We start from the raw sequence: 24379 nt of genomic DNA on the forward strand, positions 1-24379 counted from the left end.
CATAAAGAAATGCAGGAAGAGCATCAGATATGATGTAACATAAGCAGGTGAACGCTGTGAGATTTGTGGTTGATTGTTATTCAAAAGTAGAGACAAAGACATACCAAGTGTTGCAGCCTACAATGATGCTTTTCCCTCTTTTGTAAGAAATTCCATTTCTAGTACATGTACACTCATCTTCCTTTATGCAATCCCCATCGACATTCATCACCAGATCTGCAGGGCACATGCACCCAGAGATGCACTGCACGCTGTCCTGTAAATGGAAAACATATTGTCAAGAAATCACATAAGAACATAAGATAGGTCTTTATTTCCTACAAAAAAAGGAGTATGTTGTGGAAATCAGAGAGAAGTACAGAGAATTAAAGAGTAGAACTCTATGTTAGGGAAAACCTGGGTAAAGTTTGAGGTCATGCGTAGCTTCATGTGTTAGATTACTAAAGCATTGCCGAATCCCTATACCATGGAAACACAGGGATCCCAGGGAAGATTAAAGGTGTATGTTTCTCGCTTCTCTCCCTTTTCACAGTATCAGTTATTTATTTTTGATTACATGTTTATTTCAGAACAGTTAGGTTGAAAATGTGCAGCTAACAATGGACACTGATTGGAATTAGGATGTTTACCATTCTTTACTAAATTTTCAATAAAACAATAGACAATAGTGAGGTACAATGGATTAAGACTATTCTGTAGCTGCAGAATTAACCGCATAATTATAGATTTGCTGCATTTGTCACATAATTATCAGATTTCACCAAAAATGTTGTTTCTGTTTCAAATGCGTACATATAACACAGACAGAGAATGTGCTGCATAACCAACATTTTCGTTGCATAATTTAGATGACCTTCTGCTTATTCTTGCCAGATAGCCCTAGTAGCCCTGACAACGTTCCACAGAGTGGTTTGAGGCCTAAGTGAACTTTATTTTAGATAATTAAAACAATTTCGTGAGTTACATTCAATAAATATAAAACACAACACATGTAAGAAATAATTTGCAAACAGAGTAATGTATAAAGTGACTTGTCAACCACAAGAGCCAAGAAACAAAAATGTATGAGAGCAAGTATGTACTTTAGAATTGTTAATAATATAAAATCCATATGTAAATTAAAAAGAAACCTGAAAATGTAGTGCCTTAACCAAAGAGACAAGGAAATGTTTTGCCAGTACTTGTGCCAGAAGTTTAAGTTGCCTCAATAACAGACAGACTCCTAAACTTTACTTAAAATAAGAGGCCTCTCCTTATAGGTAAGTCAATAGACTCGAATATCTTCTTATTCCGTAGAAACATCTTAACGAACAGAAAAGTGCCAATGTAGACAGGATAGCGTTGTGTGGTGGCTTCTAGTTTTTGCTTGGTTTTAGTACAATTATGGACAAATAAATCAGTTATTGTGCTGCCTCCCTAGAAGCCGGCCTACCTTGCTCATATTTTTGATATAACTGGTTACGACATGGGGGTGTTCCCCTTAGATGCACATTAGCGTGGTCTGTCGACATGAACAAATGCCATACTGATTAAAGGAGTTTTGTAGCCAAAGTCTACGCTCGTTCAGTGCAAATCAGGAAGTCAGCCTTTCCATATGTTGTGTGCAGAGATGGCAATTTTGTGTAGCTCGACGTTCTCACCACTTCGAGAGAATGTCTTAGTAGGAAACACCCTAAATCACAATCAGATCCGCCTGAATTTGTAGGACATTTTTTAAGGTTTCTGCTAGCCATCCTTGGGAGTGAAGATTTTTTACGATGTTATTGTTAGCTATGCATAGCTGATTGTGCTAATTTATTTTGCCTCTGGTAAAGGAGCTGCTTTTAATTAGCTTATTCAGCAATATTTTGAAGCGGTCATAGGGGAGCTGATCCCACAGTGCCTCTGCTCCAATAGAGGATAGAGCTGCAATGAGAATTACTTGGTGAAGAATTCTTGGTGAGCAGACCGGCTTGTATTTCCTCTCAGATGTAGTTTATCAAGGTTGCACCCTGTGCATATCTTAATATTTTAGAGGGGGTTGTTTTTTGCATCACGTGCTGCTTTGTTAGGCCAAACTCCACTCTGTCTGTGCTTGTGAGGCGCTTTGAGGGGGTCTAATTAGAATAAGGTATTCTTTGCATTGATTAGTGTTAATGAATGTCCCAAAAATGTTTCTGTTCCTTAAGTTATACCATTGTGGGGATACGTTTTGCTTTGTTAACTTTTAATACCGGGGTTCAAGATGTGTTGCTTGATTTGTGTTGCTTGAAAAAAAGGTATAGGGAGGAGATCTTTGGTTTTATTGAGTTGACATGTTGCGAATGACCTCCTCAATCATCTATTAAAGCTCCCAGATAGGTAGATTTATTGTTTTTTATCAGGTGCTCGTCTCCCAGTTACCAAGCCTTCTTTTCTGGCCAAAAACCCATATATTCTTTCTCCTAAGTTTACAGATATTTGGTATTCCTTACTGTGGATGTTCAAGCCAAATATTAGTTTTGGGAGAACAACTCCAGTTAGATTTAAAAGGACCACCTCTTTGGCATACTGTAACGATGTAATGCGTTGAGAGCCGGTGCCTGGCGGGTGTGAATCACCAGCATCCAATGATGCGCTCAGATCGGAGACGCTTAGGTTAAAAAGCATTAGAGCAGATACACAGCCTTGTTTTAGCCCTTTCTGAGTTTGAGCCTTGGCCAAGAATTACTTATTTGTGCCAAGCATAACTTGAGCCCTAGAGTCAGTCAACAACATCTGTATGGCTTGTAATAAAAAGTATAGCATTTGTGCCATTTCACTCGTTTTATTTTCAGAGTACATTTTTGTTCACTTGGTCATATGCTTTGGTAAAATTGATTAAACAGAAGTTAAAAAGTTATTTTTTAGCCTTTTCTATTATCATTCATAAACCTACCAGATTAACTGTGGTGCTGACCACTGCTTTGAATCCTGTTTGAATGAAGGAAATTTGATTTTCTTTTCAGGCCTTAGAATCTGGTTCAACAACTAACAAGCAAGCAAAGTATTTGGACTCGACATCCAGCAATGCTATTAGCCTGTAGCTGTTAGTCGCAATGGAGATATATTTTGTGTGTTTAGACTTGAATAAGTTGTAGAAGAGTTCTGTACAATGCGCATGGTCCAATTTAAATATTGAGTTTGGCAGTCTGTTTGGACCAAGGGCTTCATTGCCACTGCCTTCCAGATGCAATCCTTTATCCATTTTAAAAGGTATTCTAAGGGCAGAGATGGGGCATCTTCTTTTCTTGGGCTTTTAGTTTGTTCAACTGCATGTTCCTCATATAATGTCCTTAAGTCATATATCCCTGCATCTTGAGGTACATTGTTGCCAAACCTTTTTTGATTTTTACTGGTACAAGCAATGAAGAGGTCTGCCCATCCCTGATCTTCTTGTGATCTTTTACTGCAGAGCTGATTGTTCTAGACCGTCTGGATAGCACAATCTTCAAAAACATTGCATTTCCTATTTCTCTGTCTAAGACCCACCTCTGTGTCCATAAATATTTTGTCTACCATCTGTTTTGAAATTAAAATTTGCAATGAGCGGAGTGAAAAGCCTGGGCCAGTGAAGGTGATTGTTAACTGGGCTTGAAGTTGTGTCCAGGTGGAAAATTAGTTTTTTTTACTGCCATATTGTATTATTTTTAGTAGTTTTCCAATGATTATAATGTATTATGTCTCCCTTTAATGTTCAAGGGATATCTCTGTATCTACATCTACCCCAAGAGGGTATGTTCCATTTTGCTGATAATTTCTTTCTTCTTACTGTACTGTATATATCTATTATAATATTGGGGCCGGTCTTTTTGTCCAAAGTCCCAGTTTTCTACCTTTATTGCCAACTTATTAGAAATATTCATGTTTACGTTTAGTGTATTAAAGGCCTTCATAGTTATGAGGTACATGCAAAATCTACCCGTAAAGTGTCCTTTTTTCTTGTTTTTTTTAAGCGGTGAAATATTTGATGTAGGCCTCTATTGGAAATTCAATCCCATTCTACGTTTATTGAATGCATAGAAACTCATTTGTGTTCAAGTAACGGTCTATTGGTGGGACAAGTGCAATTTCTTCATTCAAGCTGCATTCCATAAAAGAATGGATGTAGTTGTGTTAGTGCGAGCTGGAGCAATTATTTCTGAGCCATTAGCCGGGCATTTTCTCATTGTGGAGAGCATCTGGACTCCAGCCCCCATCTTCTATTTCCAATTGATCATCATTTCCCATTTCACAATGTTGACCTTGCGATTTGTTCCATATTATGAAGCTTGGAAAAAGGTTAATTTTTTTAGGTCTTGGCTAGACAGCACAAGTGCTGTCTCTTCAAGACATGCTGTTTACACACTGTGAGCTACCAGCTCGCCCACAGGATTTCATTGATTTACTGCAGTTTTGATCTCATTTCCTTCATCATATCCTATTCTTGTGCTTGTCCTGTCCTGGAGCAGGGACCAAGTACTTGTGTCCATCCATTGGTCCTTTTTTTAGAGTTACTTTTCTTTTTGTGTTCCAGCACTCCACTTGAGTGTATTTGTTTTCCCCTCTGCCCCAGTCTGTTTCCTTTGTGTTTTCAGCATTCCACATGAGTGCTTAAGTTTTCGTTGTTGCTGCAGTCTGTTTCTTCTCCACCCCCACCCTCCCACTCTCTGTTTCATAAACTCCCCAACCCACTCCCTCTCAATACCCAGCCCCCAGCCCCTACCACCCTCATTCATGTTGAGCCTGTGAAACTAGAAGTAGCTTCTAGTAGAAGAGCAGTGTGTTTGTTCCTGCAACCCTCTTGCCATCGAGCTTTATTATTTTTGTTTTTATTTCTTTTACTTGAGGCACCTTTGGTGTGTTTTGCAAGCATTCCCTCCCAGAGAGGGAGAGGAGTGGGGGAAGTACTGGTAGTAGGGTGGGTACAGCAGCAGCTACCGAACTGCTTTCAAGTGTGTGTGCTTATTTGCTCTGTTATTGCTGGGTTTCCACCCCGAAGCTGGCCTCTTCTTTCGCTGTGAATGAAAACAAATGGTCCCGAGGGCACTTAAAATGTATTGGTCACTTCTTGGAATGTCTTCTTTTGCAAATATATGATCTGCTGTCTGCCCATGTGTACCAACTCCCCAACCAACCTCTCAGCGTTAGATCAAAATCCTGTGATTCTGGGCACATCACTTAATCTCCCTATGACTGTAAACAATGCTTTGGAGCTTGTATAATGTAACTAGTGCTAATGTACAGCACTTGTCCTTCAGTCGAGTTTGCTCTATTTACAAACAACCTAAAATGAACTAACAGGTAAGCCTTAACATAAGTAAAGACAAATAGATACCTATTTCCTGGCGGAGTTTTACAAAATGAAACCAGAAAATCTGGAAAAATCGCAGCTTCCACAATTAAAATGTGAACCAAATACTTTCCTTTCCAGAACTTTTTTTTCTTTATTATGGCGCCTTCAAGTGTTTTAAAATACGTGAGCTACATGCAGGTTACAACACAAGCGCTGTGGAAGGAGGGAAACTCTAAGGCTGGCTAAGGCTTGCTTTAACTAAGGATTGGGCTGGTGGCTGAAAACAGCAGGCAGGGAGGCTTACAAAAGAAAATCTTTTTTATTCCCTATAAACCTCAATGGCTTCTTGAAACAGTAGTATTAATGTGCACAGCATTTTAACTTCCTGCAACCCTATTTTATCAGAGTATCTAAATTGTCACTGCATTGTCATGTCTGCTACATTTTTACTTCCTGTAAGTGCTGCACATATCTAAGCATGAAAATCATACGTTCCATATGGTAAACAAAGACACTTTTTTGAATTTTGAAGAAACTTTTGATATTTTACGTGATCTGTGTTGTATGATTTACATGGTAAATATTTTCAGGGCATGACCTGTGCACATTTCCTAAGATAACAACTGCTCTCCACCACCTCCTGTGTTGTGTTGCTTGATTTCCCCCCCCCCACCCCCCAAGTGTTTGGATGGTAGTTCTTACCATTGTGCGAATTTGTGAATTAAAAACTTCCTGGTGATAGGTCTTTGTCTAGGTCGGGGCGGATGAGTTACTGTGATTTGAGCGCTGCTTTTTGGCCACTCTGGAATTTTAAGTTTTGTTCTAGATAGGTATGAGTTATTTGTTCCTATATATAGGTCACAATTCCTACTCTGTTTTCCTTGTTGCCTTGCCCCCTTGTCCGGGGAGGCCAATGCAGCCAGAGTGGCTCTTTTCTATGCTTCCTGACGCAAGCTGCATCGAGGTTGTCAGCTGACTAGTTCCTAAAGGGCACCCTCCCCTGGCGCCCAAGCTCAGCCTGCCACTTCCCCAACCATGTGGGGCTTCCTCCCATTGGAACACCAGTAACTTTCACCACTGGTCGGACATCAGGCGGGGTTATCTGGGATTCTGAACCAGCTGTCAAGGGCCACGGACACACATGCACTGTACAAGACAGCTTCCATGGCGTCACAGCGCTCCGGCACTGTTGGTCTGGCTGCTGCTTCAGAAGATGGAGCATGAGCCTGCTTGCAGCGGCGCTGCCTGCTCGATCTTCTTCAGTTCTCCTTTGGCAGGGCCGGACTGGCCGTGGCGGGCACCGGGCGTTTCCCCGGTGGGCCACCAGGTTGGGGACTGGTTTTTGGCCCCTGGGGAGCCGTTTTTGTTATCGGGGGTCAGCAATATCTGCACCCTGTAACAAAATCGGCCGAAACCGGCCCTAGAAAAATGCTTGGCCGCACCCCCCCTGCCCCCAGGGGGGCCGGCCGAGCAGTTTGCCTGGGCCGGCTTTGGTTCCCAGCCCAGCCCTGTCCTTTGGCTATCTTTTGGCAACTCAGGCACGTCCAGCAGAAGTGGCTGCTGTTTCTTATTGTTCATTGCGTCATACGTCTGCATGTCTCAAGCCCCACTAATAACGATGTAAGAAAGTGTTTTCGCTGTTTGTGTAAACATACCCAAACCATGGCCACGAAACTCCGCCTTTGAGCGGTTGTGGTTGCCCAGTCCCTCATGTCCAGATCATGTATAGTGCGAGTTGTGTTTTGGGAGTACTCTTTCCAGCTCAACCAGCTTGCTGTCTCTGCTGCATGTCCAGTGACACTAATGCAGGTGCATGTGCATGAGCAAGGGATACACTGGCGCATAGTGGTATCTTTGATGCAGAGCAGTTTATAGGCTGTTAAATATGGGGTTTATAGTACTGCATATATGTATATATTATATGATTTTTAAATCATGAAACATAATGAAATTTTTAGTAATAGCTACAACCACTAGAATGATGCGTCAGGGAACACCAAATTATGTCTCAGGGTTGACTAAATTGTGCACAGGAAAAGGCAAATTATGCAGCGTAATGCGGCACATTCTATAATTCTAATACTTCGTTATATTGCCATATTTTCTCTTGTTACCTCTGCCTGGTCATTGGTTGCACCTCTATAAAATAAATTTAGCAATAAGCAACATAAAGGTGGTCAGTAAAGCTTTGCATGGAGCCTTCCACTTCATGGCAACACATGTTGCTGCACGTTTAGTAACTTTTGAACCCTTTGCGCTAGAAACAGCGTTTTTTCTTCTTAAAATCTGCAGATTATGCAGCAGATGATAGATTTTGGACAAATGCAGCAAATCTATAACTATGCAAAAAAGGCAGTGGCCACATACCGAATAATTCCAGTGGGCCTGGTATAGCTGCTACTGAGCTGCAATTAATTAAATACCATCAGCTGGTTATGGCAGTTTAAAGAGGCGACACTTCTGTTGTTAACACAGCTTTAACTTCAAATATCTTGATGTGATTATGATTAATCATAGAAAAAGTGCATTTAATTCACGCCACATTATGTTATTTGATTTATTGGAGCTGCACGTCATGATAGTGGAGTCTCCTTGCTTCATCCCATATCAGCTGCACACCACCAGGTAAATCTAATCAAACAGTAAAAGTAATGAAGTTCAAATGACTTTATGTATTCATGTATTTATTTCATATTTATATAGGTAGAATTTAGAGATGTCATGCAAGGAATAGTAAAGTCATAAGTTTTGTTTTCCTCATTCCATTTAATGTAAGTGAATTTCATTTGATTGTTTTTTATTGATATGAAGTGTTTATCACCCGTTATCATGACCAGATCCCTAGAGACATGCAAACAACTGATGGTTATTAGGGTATGGCTGGTATCTCACACTTATGCTTAATAAGTTGCAGCATTAAGTATATCTTACAATGCAAAAGTGATAGCGGTAAAATCAGTCTCAGCCGCCAAAATCAAATCAACTTGATTCTTTTGATTTTATTCTGTATTGGCGATCACCTGAATTTTATGTTTGGCACCCATGATGTTCCTAAGACGATGTATCACGGCTGTAATAGCCATTTCTCTAAAACACCAGGGTGAGCATCGCTCCAAGTGACATTTCTCTATTATCAGCGTCTCTCAGTAGTTGCTATTTGATGTGCTGCAAAGACGTATTTCTTGCATTCAATGTAAAATGCCAATTTCCTAGGATGACAGTTTGCTCCAGTTGTTTAGTTAACCCCTTGCCTGCTCATGACGGAACCACTCCGTCATAAGCCACGGGCGCCGTGTGCTCATGACGGAGTGGTTCCGTCATGCTGCGGCCGTTGGCAGCCGCTCCGCCCGCATGGCACTGATTCCCCGCCTGTGCGGGCGAACAATGCAAGTGGGCGGAGTCGTGACGGAACCACTCTGTCATGAGCACAGCTCGCCCGTGACTCATGACGGCGTGGTTCCGTCACGAGCATGGTGGCGCCGCGCTGACCCCGAACCCCCCCAGCGCCGCGGCGGAATTCGTGCCGCGGCGAAGGGGTTAATGCTGTTGCACATCACCGTCTGTTTTTTTATCATACAGACACAGTGGCGGCTGCTCCAGTTGTGGGGTAGTGGGCAACATGAGTGCAGAGGGACGGGAGAGGGGGATGAGGAGTGAATCATTTTTAAAAAAAATTACCAGCTCCTGCAGTGGCCGCTTCAGGGCTCCTCTTCCGACGCAGGTCACGCTGAACAGGCTCCCAGGGGCCACCACAATCCTGCTTTCATGCTGGTAATACCAGCATGAGAGCAGCCCTGTGATTGGCCTGAGCGGACTGACTTGACGCTCACTCTGGCTCAGGGACCCCAGGGCTTTTCCACAACCGGGCTGTACAACACAGCTAGGTTGGAGAAACAAACAGACATGAACACAAGTGCCCAGCACTCCTCCCTGCTCGGTAGGATGGTTCCGCCCTAACCTCGGGTGGGAGTAATGAGGAAAAATCATAAGAAAGAGGTTTTATTATCATTTGATTTTTCAGTACGGCAACACTCCTCCGCCATAACAGAGGAGCCATCCCTGCACAAACCAGTGCATTGGCTTTCAAGGTGTTTCTACAAGATATTTTTGGCGGATGTGAGTAAAATGCAAGCACACATCCATAGTGCATGCTGATGTTTTTCACTAAAACAAGAGTTCGTTCATTTTCCAACACGTTTGTGAGCTTGTTCTATGTTCTTGAATTGAAACTGCTCTGCAAGCATTTGCCATTGATGTACACACTTAATGTATAGATTGGCAGCGGGAGATCAGCTGTGGTGTCTTTTTTTCCTGTAGAGACGGCAACTGTTTTGTTCTTTTAAAAAATAGGGCGTGTACATTTGACAAAAAATAGCATTTCATATAGGTTCTCGTTAATTGTCTAATTTTACGGTTTTTGCAGCTCTGTTTGATAGCTGCTCATGAATCCTTTCAATACCGAAATATGGAGCAAGCAGAGGATGAAAAGGTAAAGACTTTACAAGCTATCAAAATCCTATTCCTATTACTTTGCTTTGATAATCAGACTATGGAGCTTGTAATTGATTCAGAAATCATATTTCCCAAATTTCTGCTCCTAAAATTGATATGGTATTATTCTTGCTTGGATTACTCTGAGCCTGCTTTGTCTCTTTTGTAGAAGGGCAGAAGTACGTACCCCAAACCACTAAAATGTCTGCTTCTGACATAAACATGGAAGCTGTACTCACACAAACCACATCCAAGTTCTGGCATCTTTTCTGACATTCGAATCCTGGTTCGCCCTCAGGAGCACTGGTGCAGTTGAAGTAGAATTTAGGATCTTTGCAATCTAGGAAAAAATATACGTTGCACATGAATTAATTCAATTATGTAATGGCTCAAAGTGTAGAAATTACCTTCATGTACTGTTATTGGACTTGGCTCTCTTTGCAGTGTCAACCCTAAACCTTTTGCCTTCTGTCTCCAGTGTTCGTACTCCATGTTTGCTCCCGTTTAGGACTCTGTGCGCTTTACCACAGCTAATCAGTGCTAAGGTGATTGTGCTGTCTCCCTTAAATATGGTAAAATTGACTTATACTATATTGGAACATTAATTTACTTGTAAACCCCTAGTAAGGTGTATTAGATGTACTCTGGGCCTGTAATTCAAATGCTTCAAGTGGGCCTGCAGCACATAATGTGCAACCCACTTAAGAAGTTCTTTTAAAAATGTCTCAGGACTGCCATTGCAGGCTTTATGTGCAGTTTTGAATTGCCATTTTGACCTGGCAAAATAAACCTTCAGTGGTGGCTGCCACCAAGTATTGCAGGTGCGAGGGGGGATGGGATAGGAAAATAAATTCAAAGCTTGACTTACCTTGCTCCTGGACCGTGGCCTAGTCTCACGTCGTCCTCTTCCGTTCCTGCTTGAAGCAGGAAGCACAAACAGGCTCCCCCAGCCAATCACAATGCTGCAATTCAGCCTTGTGATTGGTCCGAGCGCTGTAGTTCGGCGCTCAGACAAGCAGTGGGAGCCTGTGCATGTTCCTCACCAGGCTGTGCATTACAGCGTGGTGGGGACCATGCAAAGTGAGCAGGACTGTTTGGCCGGGCCAAGACGAACGGCCAAGCAGTCATGCCCACTTAAGTGCCCATCACTCCTCCTGTTGCTGGTTGTGACACAGCCAAGCTCCACCACTCAAACCGCAAAAATAAAATGATAATTATCTAGTGTTATCATTTTATTTTTATTTTATCCAAAGCCTCACCAAACAGCTTCATCAGAACAAGCACTGGACGAGGCGAAGCCTTGCAAAGCATCACAGTGCAGACTGCACACCAAGCGCATTAGGTGATATGTTCAGCGGGCTTAACTTTGTCCCTATATCCGGCCCATGTTCTAGCACAGTCAGCGTGTACTTTTGACTTTGTCCTGGTCTGGTGTGGTCAGATAACCACAGTTGGAGCGTTGTACTTCTTAGCACTATTTTTTACCAAGGTCTTTAAAATTGTATATCTCTGGTTCTACTAATTAGATTTTTTTCATTTTGGTCTCAAACAATTCTTTTAGTTTTTGAATTAGCCTGGTATTTTCTTGTTTTGTGTTTTCCCCTACCTGAATTGGCCTGGTCTGCCAAGGACAATGCTGTCTTCACCTCCTGCCAGGAAGCTGCACCAGAGAGGGCGGAATTGATTTTGGCTGGGCAAAGAGCATCTCTGCCACTGAGAACAAAGGATTTTGTATTATAAAAAGAGTGGCCCAGACCCCAGGCTTTAAGATCATTTCTGGAATTCAAGAGGGACCTTTACCAAGGGGAAGAGCTGGAGAAACTGAGGAGAAGTACTGTCCTTTTTCAGTGTGCTGTCTGGGGTTGGCCTGCAGTGGCTGTTTCTGCCAAGGAAAGGACAAGGACGTTGCTGTGTGCAGCGTCCCCTGCTTGACGAAGATATCCAAGGGCTTGAATTAGAGCCTGCCTCCTGTTTATGAAGTCTCAGGGATACAAAGACTTAACCCTCAGCTCCTCTGAACTCCCTTGCTGAGAGTTCTGACCTCCCAAGAGCTGCCTGCTGCTGTTCTGGGCCTCTGGAGGTTGTAACTGCTGTTGGGAGCTGGAAACGTAACGCAACGAGGAGAAGCATGACACATCTGTTCCTGTTTCCTACGCATTGCCGAAGAAACCAACATAGGGCGTGCCCGCGGCTCGAAAAATCGCCATGCGCCGCATTAAGTGCACTGATCTACGAAGGCCGAGAGCACCGCACCGATTCGAACATAGGCCCTGCTGTGCGGCTGCAAAAACCAAAACATCGTGGGACCGCGGATGAAGAAATCAGCACAAGTGCTGCTGCCGCCGCATCAAGAACAGATACATTTCTAATCCTCATGCATCGCACCGGGGAGCCAAGCACACAAGGATGCTGGGGCCACAGTAAGAAACTAACACATCATCTCCCCTTCAGTAATAAACCGACGCATCATCGCCCCTTCAGTAAGGAACTGATGCATCACCTCCCCTGTGTGGCAGTAAGGATCTGACGCATCACCTCCCCTGGAGTAAGGATCCAACGCATCACCTTCCCTGCACGTAAGGAACCTACGCATCACCTTCCCTGCAGCTGTTCTTGCTTTTGACGCATCCAAGTTTCTTTGTGTTGAAAGTGCTGCATCTGCAATGTGTTTTAAACAGAACTGTTTCTACCTTTTGAAAGCCTTATTTTTAATACTGTATTGTGGATTTTTGTCGTTTGGTCTTGTTTTGATTTAGATGAAGATTACTTATTTTTTCTAAACTGGTGTGGTGTCCATTTGTAGTGTTTTCACTGTGTTACTGTATGTGTTCACAAATGCTTTACACACTACCTCTGAGGTAAGCCTGTTTGCTCGTGCCAAGCTACCAAGGGGGTGAGCGGGGGTTATTTTAGGAGTGTATCCCCCTTACCCTGACTAGAAGCAAGGGTCCCTATTTGGACAAAGGTACCTACTTCTGCCAAATAGAGACCCCCATTTCTAACACAGAGGTACAGAGAAGTAGAGATCGGGAGACAAGTTAACAAAGAGCTTTAAGGGAGAAGAGGTGAAGTAAATTAATGAGAAAATACCTGCTGATAGCACAAGGTTTAAGTATAGACACGCCAGGCTAACACACCGAGGGGCAGATGCATTATGTTTAGCTTCAATCAGCTCAGCAATTTACTGCACAAGTAGGAGTAAGCAGTATAAACCCATAAACATACAAAAAATACTTGTTGCTGTTCACTGAACTTATGCTGGTGCTCAAACAGACTGGCTACCACCATGCACAACCATACCACCATGTTTCAGAGGTATGTATGTATTGTCTTGCATGGGATTTTTACTGAAATCATACATTTCCAGTACAACTAGACACATTTTGAAACATTCTACTCATTGTATATGTGCAGCAGAGTCCAGCACACATGTAACATGTGGAACATTTGGAGAAATTAAAACATTTTTCCATGTTAGCGCCTGCTTAAAAAAGGCATTACTTTTTTGATGCACAGTCCTGTAAGTGTATTTTAGGAGATCAGTCTTTGTGTCAAAAACCTTTGTTGCTTGCTCAAATCCAACCCAAAATAAACCCAAGTAATGCCCCCTTGACGTAAAGTAGGTCAAAGGGCTTATTGTGATGAGGATACAGCATCTCTCAAGAGTGACATATCTTTTGAACTGGCAAGTAAATGCCCTTGGAAGATTTTGCGCTGCTTTGCATCACTTTGCATGACTTTACCCCAGAGAAACCCTTCTACGTTTGGCCCTATTGCCTTAAAGCATACTCAGCTGTTAAATTGCAAACAAAGCTATTGTTTATTTGCAAGCATTGTTATAATACCAGGAAGTTTGTCTCACTCACTTTAGCATGGAGTCCCATGGCAGGTGGGGGCCCATGGCAATTGCCCACTTTGCCCATGATTTAAACTTTTGCTGTGGGTAAAGACAATATGTCTGGCTCAAAACTGGAAACGGGTCGGTTTTATGAATGTATGTATGCTTGCTTTAATGATCAGATGTGCCATTGCTGCATGTGCTTTAATATGCATATTTTAATGGGTGCTTTTTACCTGTTACGAGGGTGTCTCTGAGGGGAAGTGGAAGGCCCCTGCTGCTGGTCGCTTCTCGCCATCGTTCCTTGCTACCTGCTGCCGTGAGGTGAACGGCCTTTTACGAACTACACTTCCCAGCACCACCCTGACATCGGCACTTGCGGCGACGTCACCAGGCCGTGCCGGAACACTACTTAGGCCACCTGGTGACACCGCAGCGCGGGACGCTTTGCTGCTTACTAGCTTTTGGTGCTTTTTACCTGTTACGAGGGTGTCTCTGAGGGGAAGTGGAAGGCCCCTGCTGCTGGTCGCTTCTCGCCATCGTTCCTTGCTACCTGCTGCCGTGAGGTGAACGGCCTTTTACGAACTACACTTCCCAGCACCACACTGACATCGGCACTTGCGGCGACGTCACCAGGCCGTGCCGGAACACTACTTAGGCCGCCTGGTGACACCGCAGCGCGGGACGCTTTGCTGCTTACTAGCTTTTGGTGCTTTTTACCTGTTACGAGGGTGTCTCTGAGGGGAAGTGGAAGGCCCCTGCTGCTGGTCGCTTCTCGCCATCGTTCCTTGCTACCTGCTGCCGTGAGGTGAACGGCCTTTTACGAACTACACTTCCCAGCACCACCCTGACATCGGCACTTGCGGCGACGTCACCAGGCCGTGCCGGAACACTACTTAGGCCGCCTGGTGACACCGCAGCGCGGGACGCGCGCGGGCAGCGCCCGGGCGAAGCCCGGGCCAAGAGCGGGCCCGTCCTTGCCCGTCAGTGGCCGTGAGAGGCCGGGCAGGGCCTACCCTTTTGGTTTCGATTTGTTCGTGCAGGGGTCCACTACAGCATCTGGACGCTTAAGTGTAATACTTGTTGGAGATAACTTCATTTTTATTGGGCTGTTGCTGTGCTGCCTCGTCCCCATCATGAGCAAAAGGAAGGCTGAAGGTAGGCTAGCTGGCACTCTTGACGATTACTTAACAAGGGTCGAACTTGAAATCTCTGATAAGATCCTAGCTGTAGAACGTAGGCTCTCACTGGATCCTATTATCTCCCTGTCAGGTGCCCCACCCACAGCCGCCAATGTCACCTCGGCAAGTGTACCCTTTTGTCCCGGTGCTGACTCTCCCTGCACTTCTAGCCCCCCTCCCTCTCGGCAATGGTTTCTACACGAGCAAACAAAAGAGTAGTAGCCCTTAAACTTAGCGAACCCCCATGTAAAAAAAGGAAAGGCAGGATCCAAAATAAACCCCCTAATCCCCGAGTTGCCGCGGATCTGCTAAGTACACACTCTTCTGTTCCTCTATCCGCCCCTACAGGCACCATCAACAAGCAACCCATTGATTACCAGAGCATCGACATCTTAAGTTCTGCACTTAAAGACCAAATAGTTACACTAATACAACCAGTCTTGGAAAAGTTAGAAATTGTGTTGACTAGGCTCAGCCATATTGAAACTACCTTGTCTAATGGTCCGCCGCTTGTGCCAACAATCACTGTTACAAATATTGAGGATGAGGTCCGTAGACCTAGTGTTAGGACTATTACTGGTCAACCTGTCTTGGGAACTAACATTAACATTCTTCCAACTCCCCCTGCAACAGGGGTACAACTTTCTAGGCCTATTGCTGCCCCCATAGCCGCCAGAAGATCGCTGATAGATCAGCAGCCCTCAGTGAACCAATTAAGGCCCATGCCTTCTAATGCAGTAGATCCCGAAGTTTTCAGAAGCTTACATCTCCCCTCTGAGGCCACCCCTTATACAGTCATTTTAGCCAATGTTCCCCAACTACCGGAAGGGTCTAGTGAGCACTGGTCCAACTTAAAAAACAAAGCGCTGCACTTCCTCAGTAGGAAATGTGGGGTACCCCATTCCTTATTTGAAGAATTTAAAATGGTCAGGCGGGTGCCCTGGGTTGGTCACACTCAAAAGTCTTTGACAGGTGATTGTGTGGTGCTAAGTTTTGGGTCCCGCTATTTGGTCGAACGTATCTTGGAGACGGCCTCATATCATGTACCCTTGTTAGATGAGATACAGATCTTACCCCTGGGCTACTTCTATAGACCGGTTAGGCCGGTGGCTCATATGCAACCACGTGCCCCCCATCGTAATTTCCATCTTGGTTCTCACCCAGTTGGGTTAAGTAACCGGTTCGCTGTTCTCTCCTCCTTGGAGGACAACGATTGACATGGGGATAGTTCTGCACAGCCCTGGAAATTCCAGTCTAGGAGCCCATTGTTTGTTAGTAGGGAGCCACAAGCTCTAATACAGCCCATTGTACCTGTTGTGGATTCCATCCCACGTACCACTCTTGATCATCTAAGCCCCTCTAGTGGTAGTCCTACAACTAACCCTAATATGGAGATTTGAACGTTAAAACCGCCAGACACCAACTGCCATCTATCACTCTCCTCCTGGAATATAGCTGGCCTCCAATCTAAAGTAATTTCTCCTGACTGGGTGGCCTTTATCGACCAGGTGGATATTTGGTGTTTCCAGGAGTCGTGGGCGGCTGACCCTATTTTTCGAGTAGGGTATATGAATTACTTTAAACCAGCCACCAGGGGCTCCAGAGGGAGACCAACGGGTGGTCTGACAACCTGGGTTCGCCAATGCGAAGGCATAGTTGCTGTGGAAGTGCCGATAGATAGCCCTGGCATATTGGCCACTCGTATTACCTCTTCAAAGGGTCTAAATATTCTCGTTATTAATATTTACTCTAGGGGAATTCCCGGTGGTAAATGCTCCCCTACAGTTCTTGTATTAGAACAGTTTCTTTGTAATTTTACAAGAGACGGTCATTGGGTTGTGGCAGGTGACTTCAACACCTGTTTTGAACCACTGGGGTTAGACGATGGAAAACTATCTGAAGCGGAGGACTCCGTGTGGGGTATACCGCAATTAGGTCTACCACCTATTAGTAAATGGACCCAAGCAGCCCTCTTTCTGAAGGGGATCTGCCTGGAGATGGGGTTGAGGGCCGTTAATGGCAGAACAACATCTGACAGGCAGGGGAAGATAACTTTTAATAATGGTAGATGCGGGAGCAGAATTGATTATATTCTAGTGCATTGTGAGATGTGGGTCGACGTAGTCGATATGGTTGTGTCTGATAGATTAGAAAGTGACCATAACCCCCTGATGTTGACCTTATCGGACAGTAGCTTTGCCAAGCCATATAGTGATGTTGGAAGTGTCCCGCATGTGCAAGCTACTCTGTCTTTGGACATGAGAAGGGTTCGCTGGCCTAAAATTGCTTCGGACCCCTCTACCCGGGTCGCTATCAGGAATTTGATTACTGCAGCAACGCTTAAGTTATCTAACTGTGAATCAAGGGAGGGGATCATAAACTCCATGTCGGACATTCATAGTGAACTGTTTACAGGGCTTAAAACATTTTTTATTAAAACTGTCCCTGCCACAACTAAACTGGTTCCCAAGCCAGAAAACTCTTGGTTTGATAGTGGTTGCAGAGCCTCACGCAAAGCACTGATCTCAGCAATTAAATCTAGACCCCCGCAAACGATCAGGAGCTGTAGAGCTGCTTATAAACTTGCCCAAAGCCTGGCTAAATCTAAATGGGACGAATCACGCTGGCAAGAGCTACTCGAGGCCTGCGAGGGCAGAAACATGACCCACTTTTGGCACCTTTTAAAATGGGGTAGGAACCCACATGCTATGATACCGGCTAACCATGTAGCTCCTGACCAGTGGGTCAGCTATTTTGAAAACCAATTTTTCTCTAGGGTGTTGCCTTTAGAATCCCCACGGGTCTTTAGTGGTGCTGCTCCACTAGAGTTTACCTCTAGTGAGGTAGTGTCTGTTTTGACATCATTGCCGTCGGGAAAAGCCCCAGGCCCCGACGGTATCCCCGCCGATCTATTCAAGCAGGAACAGGATCTATGGGTTCCCTACCTTCAAACCTTAGCCAATGCCCTGGCTGGTGGCGCGTCGGTCCCGGTGTCTTGGTTTGGGGCAGAGATATTGCCTATCTATAAGAAGGGTGATCGCTCTGCCCCTGCCAACTACCGCCCGATTAGTCTCATCGACGCAGTTCAAAAAATTACCGCCCGTCTGTTGTTGGGTCGTATTACAAGCTGGATCAACGAACACGACATTCTAACGCCCCTCCAGGCAGGGTTTCGGACACATGTCGGGACCATAGATCAAGCTTTTAGGTTCATGCTTCTTTATTGGAAGGTAGTTCATTTGGGGGGCGGGGGGAAGCTTTTTGCAGCTTTTGTAGATCTCAGGTCCGCATTTGATACGGTGCCAAGAGCTAAATTGTGGGATGTCCTCCGTGAGATGGGCATGCCGGCTGAACTATTGAGGTTCTTAGTTATTTTACATTCTCATACATACGCACAGGTCCGATGGGGCAAACCAGGCGAGGTGACAGCGAGATTTAACGTGACCAAAGGGGTCAGACAAGGGTGTGTACTGGCCCCCACTTTGTTTTCCCTGTTTATCAATGGTGTAACTAGGTATTTTCTTGACTTTCCAACAGATGCACCCACGTTAGCAGGCATGAAAGTTCCCCTGCTCATGTTCGCGGACGATACTCTCCTTATTTCTAAAACCCGCCAGGGGCTTCAATTAGCACTGACTCGGTTTGAGTTATTTTGCCGCGACCATGAGCTCGAGGTTAACGTGGGGAAGACAAAGTTTATGGTCCTTCGTGGCACCCGCCCAGTTAAAGCCAGGGTTGATATGGGTGGCGCAACGCTTGAACAGACCTCCACCTTCACCTATTTGGGGGTCACATTTAGTGATAATTTAAGCTGGAGGCCCCAGATCGACCTCCTTAGTCTTAAGCACTCACAATTAGGTGGAGCGTTGTATAAAGAACATAGACTATCTTGCACCAAACCAGTAGCTCCGTTGATCAAAATCTATGGATCTAAAATTATCCCAGCAGTCATGTATGGTGCTGAGTTATGGGGGTTCAGTAAACTGGACCCTCTGAGGGTGGCCCAAAATAACTTTTTGAGGTCTATAGTTGGGCTACCCACATCAGCCCCACGAATTCCCTTGCTATACGACCTAGGATGTCAGCCTATTGAAGATATGACCCGGTATAGGCCTTTGGCGTTTTGGCGTCGCCTATGGACCACCCCGGAGTTATCTCATTATGCAAGGGCACTGCTGGAGGTAAACGACATGGGGGGCTCCCATAGAATTAGCTGGTTAACAGAAATTAAATCTATCTTGATAGATATGGGTATGGGCGATCTGTGGTTTAACCCTGTGACGGCTGTTTTTCCCCCTAAAAAAGTCTTCAGGGATTCCTACTGGCTCTGGTCACAGCATAAACGTCATTCCTCCTTGACTGCCAACTCTTTGACAACATGTTACCTGTCTATTAAGGATCAACCCACTCTTGAGGCATACTGGGATGTAATAACCAAGAAGCTGGACCGGAAACTGTATCATCAATTCAGAATAGGGTCCCTCCCATTATGCTCTTTCACTTCTGGTTGGTCTATTAACGGCAATGACAAATGCCCAAACTGTAAGAATTTAGTTGAATCAGACGATCACTTTTTATTTGTCTGTCCGCTATATGACCAACCTAGAAGAGTTTGGTTGCGGCCTGTGTGTCGTGAACTAGGTGTAAGATCTGCCCAGGCTGCCAAAAGGATTCTTAAGACGGATACATCTTCCCTTGTGGTTATTGGTTTAGCTAAATACATTAGATGGGCTTGGCTACTACGGAGTAGGCATAATTCTTGTAACACTTTGCCTCCTACCACAGAATTATAGCAATTGTTACTTTCTTGGAGTCTGTTTTAACCAATTCAAGTCGTGATCTCTAACCATTTAATACCTTTTTATTCCTGTTTTTAAAGAGTTATGTATTTATAAATGGTTTTTATGGAAATGATGTAAACCATCGCATATTTTTTAAATGTATTTTTTATCTATGTCTTTTAAGATGAAATATTCGAAATAAAGACTTTCTTGACTTGACTTGACTTGCATATTTTCTTAACAAAGGGAAAAGAGAGATGATTTTCTGAACACAAGATTTAGGAATCTAAGTGTTAGTATTGCAAGAGAGACAGATTCAATTTGAACCTGGGTCATACCTGACATTGGATGCAATGCCTGGGTCTGTGTCACTTTGGAATGGATGCACAAGGATTAGGCAGAGATAGTGTGCCCTAATTCAATGCATGAGCTGTTTCAAGTGAGCGCGTGAACCAGTGCCTGCTCTGGGAAAGAGTAACATCAACAGTGTCCAATCAGGTGTCAATTATGTTCATGCTTCAAAATGTTAACAATACAGAAGTTGTATCATGTGGCGCCGTGGGTCACAAAAAGAGAGCAAATCTGACCAAAACAAACATTTTCAGATCAAATTTATGGATCAGAATATATTTATAAGCAGTACACTTATACATTAAAATCGTTAAGCTGGTGCTCAGTGTCAAGTGAACACCCAGTGCTCAAATTTACGTGCAAATGGCGCAAGAAAACTGACCACAATAAAATTAAAAAGCAGCGGAAAGGACGCTGGAATATGTGCAGATGGAAAGATATTTCTGAGTTTCAAAGTCCAAAAAGAAACAAATAGGATTCTGCACATATATTACAATTAATTAAAGTCTTTTTGAGCCGGGAAATTGTCAACCATGTTTTGACCCTTTTCTTAGTCAAAAGGTCGTCATCGGAAAAATGCAGGAATAAACTGATCACAACTATGCGGGGGGCGGGGTTACTGCACAAGTATGTATCAAACAAGGAAGAAAGTGATGTATCGAAAAGGATGTTGTGGAACAGCTTGCCAGTAGTGGAACCCAATAGGTAATAGGCAACAAGGTGTAGGGGGCTCGTGCTCGGGAACTCAAAGCCCAGAAAAATGATAATCCAAGGGACCAAACAATAGAAAAGGGGTGGAAGAAACCTACCCCCCCCCAAGTCCACTGTAATCGAAGGTCCAAAGGATCAATGATCCAGGAGGGAACAATGCTATAACATTAAATGCTACGTTGTCAAAATAGCTCAAGCTCAAAAGTAGCTCGAAAAACGGCCCAAGAAGGAAACTGGAGCCACGAATGAAAAGAAGAACCTTCCCTGGCAAGGCAAGCAGCCTTTACAATGAGGTTTTTTTACCTCGTTGTGCCTTTCCACGCATTTTTTTGCCCACATATTTTTACACCAAATATGCATTTACAACGCATGCCAATACCATGCATTTAAGGTAATTTGGGGGGCTGGGGGAGTCTTCCCCCACATATTCATTGTTTTTTTTTTTTTTTTTTTTTAAAGATTTTATTGTGCATAAAAGGGTTACAAACACGGGCCTACAACCACCAGGGCCGGCCGCTAGTAGTCAAAGTGTTCCAGCATATCAGAAAACAATGGCTGGCCCACAGGGGCTCCGCACTATCACAGTAAATCAGACTGCACATAAAGGAAATCAGAATACACACTTTTAGTATAAATAACAACAAAAAAGAAAAATACAAAAATACAACAAACAAGGCGAAACGACTTATGAAGGGCGGCGAACACCAGCCGGGGGAGTCAACACCCAACCACCCGAGGGCGGTCAATAAAAGAAGACCTGAGAGGGAGGGGGGGGCAACGAGAGAACCAAATCTGTACTCCAAAGTACGAGATGCACAAGGAACCCTCAAGGATCAGGGGGACGAGGCAACCCCGGACGTATCTACCAAAGGGGGAGCACAGATAGACCCACGATACGCGTTCCACTGCCCCCAAATTTTACCCCAAGCCCCCGGTTTACCACGGGCCACATACACCGTTTTCTCCCTGAACATGCACCAGTCCATGTTTTCCTTCCAGACGGACACGGTGGGAGGCCGCTGGGAACCCCAAAGCTGCGCAATATCTCTCTTTGCAATCATGTTCCCCAAGGCCGCCCACCGAGCCTGAGCCGCATTGCAGTCATTGGGCTCCCATACATTCAGCACACAACGACGCACCTCCGGCAGCAGAGCGACCCCGGTGACTCGTCTCATAATATCATGCACCCGGCGCCAGTATTCCGCCACCTCGCGGCATTCCCATAGGATATGGAGAAAAGTAGCACTGAGCCCGCAGCCACGCTTACAGAGTCCGTCGTCTGAAAACCCCATCGAGACCAGGCGGGGGCCCGTCACATATACACGATGGAGAATCTTAAGCTGGACCAGGCGGAGACGGGCCGGGATGGCCACCTCCTTAGGGGATGACAGTGCAGTCTGCCAGTCCTCATCGTCCAGCTCCACCCCATCTCCCGTCCATGCCTCCCGAAGACGCACCAAGAGGTCAGCCCGATTGTTTATCAGTTTTTTGTAAATCAGGGAGATAGTACTGTCGGGGACGTGACCGTCGAGTATGCGGTCCTCGAGAGGCGAAGAAGAAGGGACCGTGGTCCCCTCCCCAAAGACCGAAAGCAGGGCGTGCCGGACCTGTGCATAATGGAAGAACTCTCTGTCACTAAGCTCATACTCGCGCTGAAGCGCCGCGAAGGATTTAACCGCACCTTTAACCCACAGGTCCCCCACTCTGCTGATGCCGATCGTATCCCAGCGCTCGAAGCCTTTCGTTGTCCAGAGGCTTCCCAAGCGGTCTGAGTCGAATAGAGGAGTGGCGCACGTTAAACGCTCACTCCAGCCCATCGCAACGTTAGCCGCCTTCCATACACGGACCGCAATCCTGGTAGGGCCCGTAAGGGCCCCACCAGCAGACCGCGAGTAAAGCGCTCTGTTATAGTTACCGCCGGGGAGCAGGAATTTATCCATCTCATATGCCGGGTTCGAACCAGGAGCGTACGTAGCATGATTAATGGCAGACAGCTGGGAGGCCCAATAGTACCGTCTAATATCAGGAAGCGCGATGCCCCCGTCATACCAGGAAAGAGTCAGCTTGGCCAACGCGATACGCGATCGCCCGTCCCAAACCAGTCTCCTCTGCAAACTCTCCACCTCCCTAAAGTAGGCCGCAGGAATGACATCGAAGAAGTTCTGGAGTGCATAAAGGAATCTGGGAAGGGACATCATTTTAAACAGCGCCGCGCGACCAAGCGGAGACAAGGGCAGCTTACACCACCGAGCCGTGTCTGCCCTCAAATGCCGGAGTGGAGACAGGAGATTCTGCTCATAGCGGACCGCCGGATCCAACGAAACGTACACCCCCAGGTATTTAAAGCCGGACTGAGATATTTGGAGCGGAAGCCGAGGCGGCAAGAGAGGAAGACCACCAGAGATAGGATACACACAAGATTTGGACCAGTTGATTATCAGACCCGAGTTTTTCCCGAAGGAAGTAAGGACATCAAAGAGAACATTGAGCGACTTCCGCAGTGAGGTGAGATACAAGAGAATATCATCCGCGTACAATGAAACCCGATCCTCGAAACCCGGGGCCCACCGGAGCCCTCTAATCGAGGGCTCCCAACGGAGCCAGGCAGCGAGCGGCTCCAGGGCGAGAGCAAAGAGCAGCGGGGACAACGGGCACCCCTGATATTCATTGTTTTTAAATCTAAAAACAAAGCATGGTATTAGTATGCATTGTAAATGCATATTTGCAGTGAAAATATGTGTGCTAACAAATGTGTGGCAAAGGCATGCAATGTATTTACTTGTGTTGTACCGTCATACAACCCCTGGCAAAGCCCCTGCAATCTGAAAACACTGGGACTGGTGTTTGACGTTGCCAGTCCTCCTTTCACTGCAGGGGGCAAATATGGCCTTAATCTTAAATGGGGAAATAGATCTCCCTGTAGATGGGTGTAGCAAGTGGCAGCACCTTTCTGAAGAGTAATGCCTCAGGATTTCCTGGGATCAAGTCCCCATGAGGAGGAGGGAACAATCTGTGGTGCAATTAATATTACAGAAAGGGCTGTTTAGACCTCTGAGGCCCACTCCATAATACTAAAGTGACATCTGTATATATGTGCACTTCCCTGTGAGTATGAACTCTTTATCCAGATGGCTGGCTGGGAACAGTTGAAAACCCAGTCCTTAGTCAAATGTTCACTTAAACATAGGGATACACTATGGTGAAGTGCAGCTGCTCAAGACTAAAATCATGCATACCCTGATTTCTCAGTGAGCATAATAACATTTAACAAGAAGTGCTTTACAACTTGCAAAAACAAATGATCAATTAAATGTCAAGGCTCTACTTTAAAAGGAAGGGAATTACCTGGTGAATCTCTCTCCGTATTGCAGCGAATCTTCCCCATTGAGCAGGTGCTAGAAAAAAAAGATAAGGATTAGAAATGTGGTATTAGTCTGTCCTGTATCCGGTTTCTGTGGCCTTATGTAGCATGAGATCCTTAGTTACACAAAGGAATATACAAAGGACTCCAGCACAGTTAATCATTATGTCTCGAGTGCCATGTCACCCGGGCAAAGAAGTTCATGAAATCTGTAACGCCATTGGTTCGCAGCCTTCACTTTTTCAATTCCTCACTCAAACTCTCGGAGGCTGCCATAAGGTGACATGAGGCGTTTTGCAAAAACACAAAATAAAATGTTGTGTGTTTCACTGTCCCTAATCCTTTTCTAGAGCTGATTAAAACGATTTTGGCCTTGGGTTAGAGACTGTATTT

At 45.0% G+C, this 24379-nt stretch overlaps 1 protein-coding gene across 1 annotated transcript in view; it reads right to left on the reverse strand.

The window, feature by feature from the left end:
* Positions 1–24379, reverse strand: part of LOC146860913 (mucin-5B-like) — a 307179-nt gene that overhangs the window by 222458 nt on the left and 60342 nt on the right. Inside the window, exons 6-8 of the mRNA XM_085646181.1 lie at positions 23971–24020; positions 10003–10103; positions 105–256 (exon numbers count right to left, since the gene is read on the reverse strand). Coding sequence (XP_085502307.1) covers positions 105–256; positions 10003–10103; positions 23971–24020 — 303 coding nt within the window. The remainder of the gene's footprint in view (positions 1–104; positions 257–10002; positions 10104–23970; positions 24021–24379) is intronic.

This window comes from Triturus cristatus, chromosome 3_1 (genome assembly GCF_964204655.1).
Source record: "Triturus cristatus chromosome 3_1, aTriCri1.1, whole genome shotgun sequence".
Classification (NCBI taxonomy): domain Eukaryota; kingdom Metazoa; phylum Chordata; class Amphibia; order Caudata; family Salamandridae; genus Triturus; species Triturus cristatus.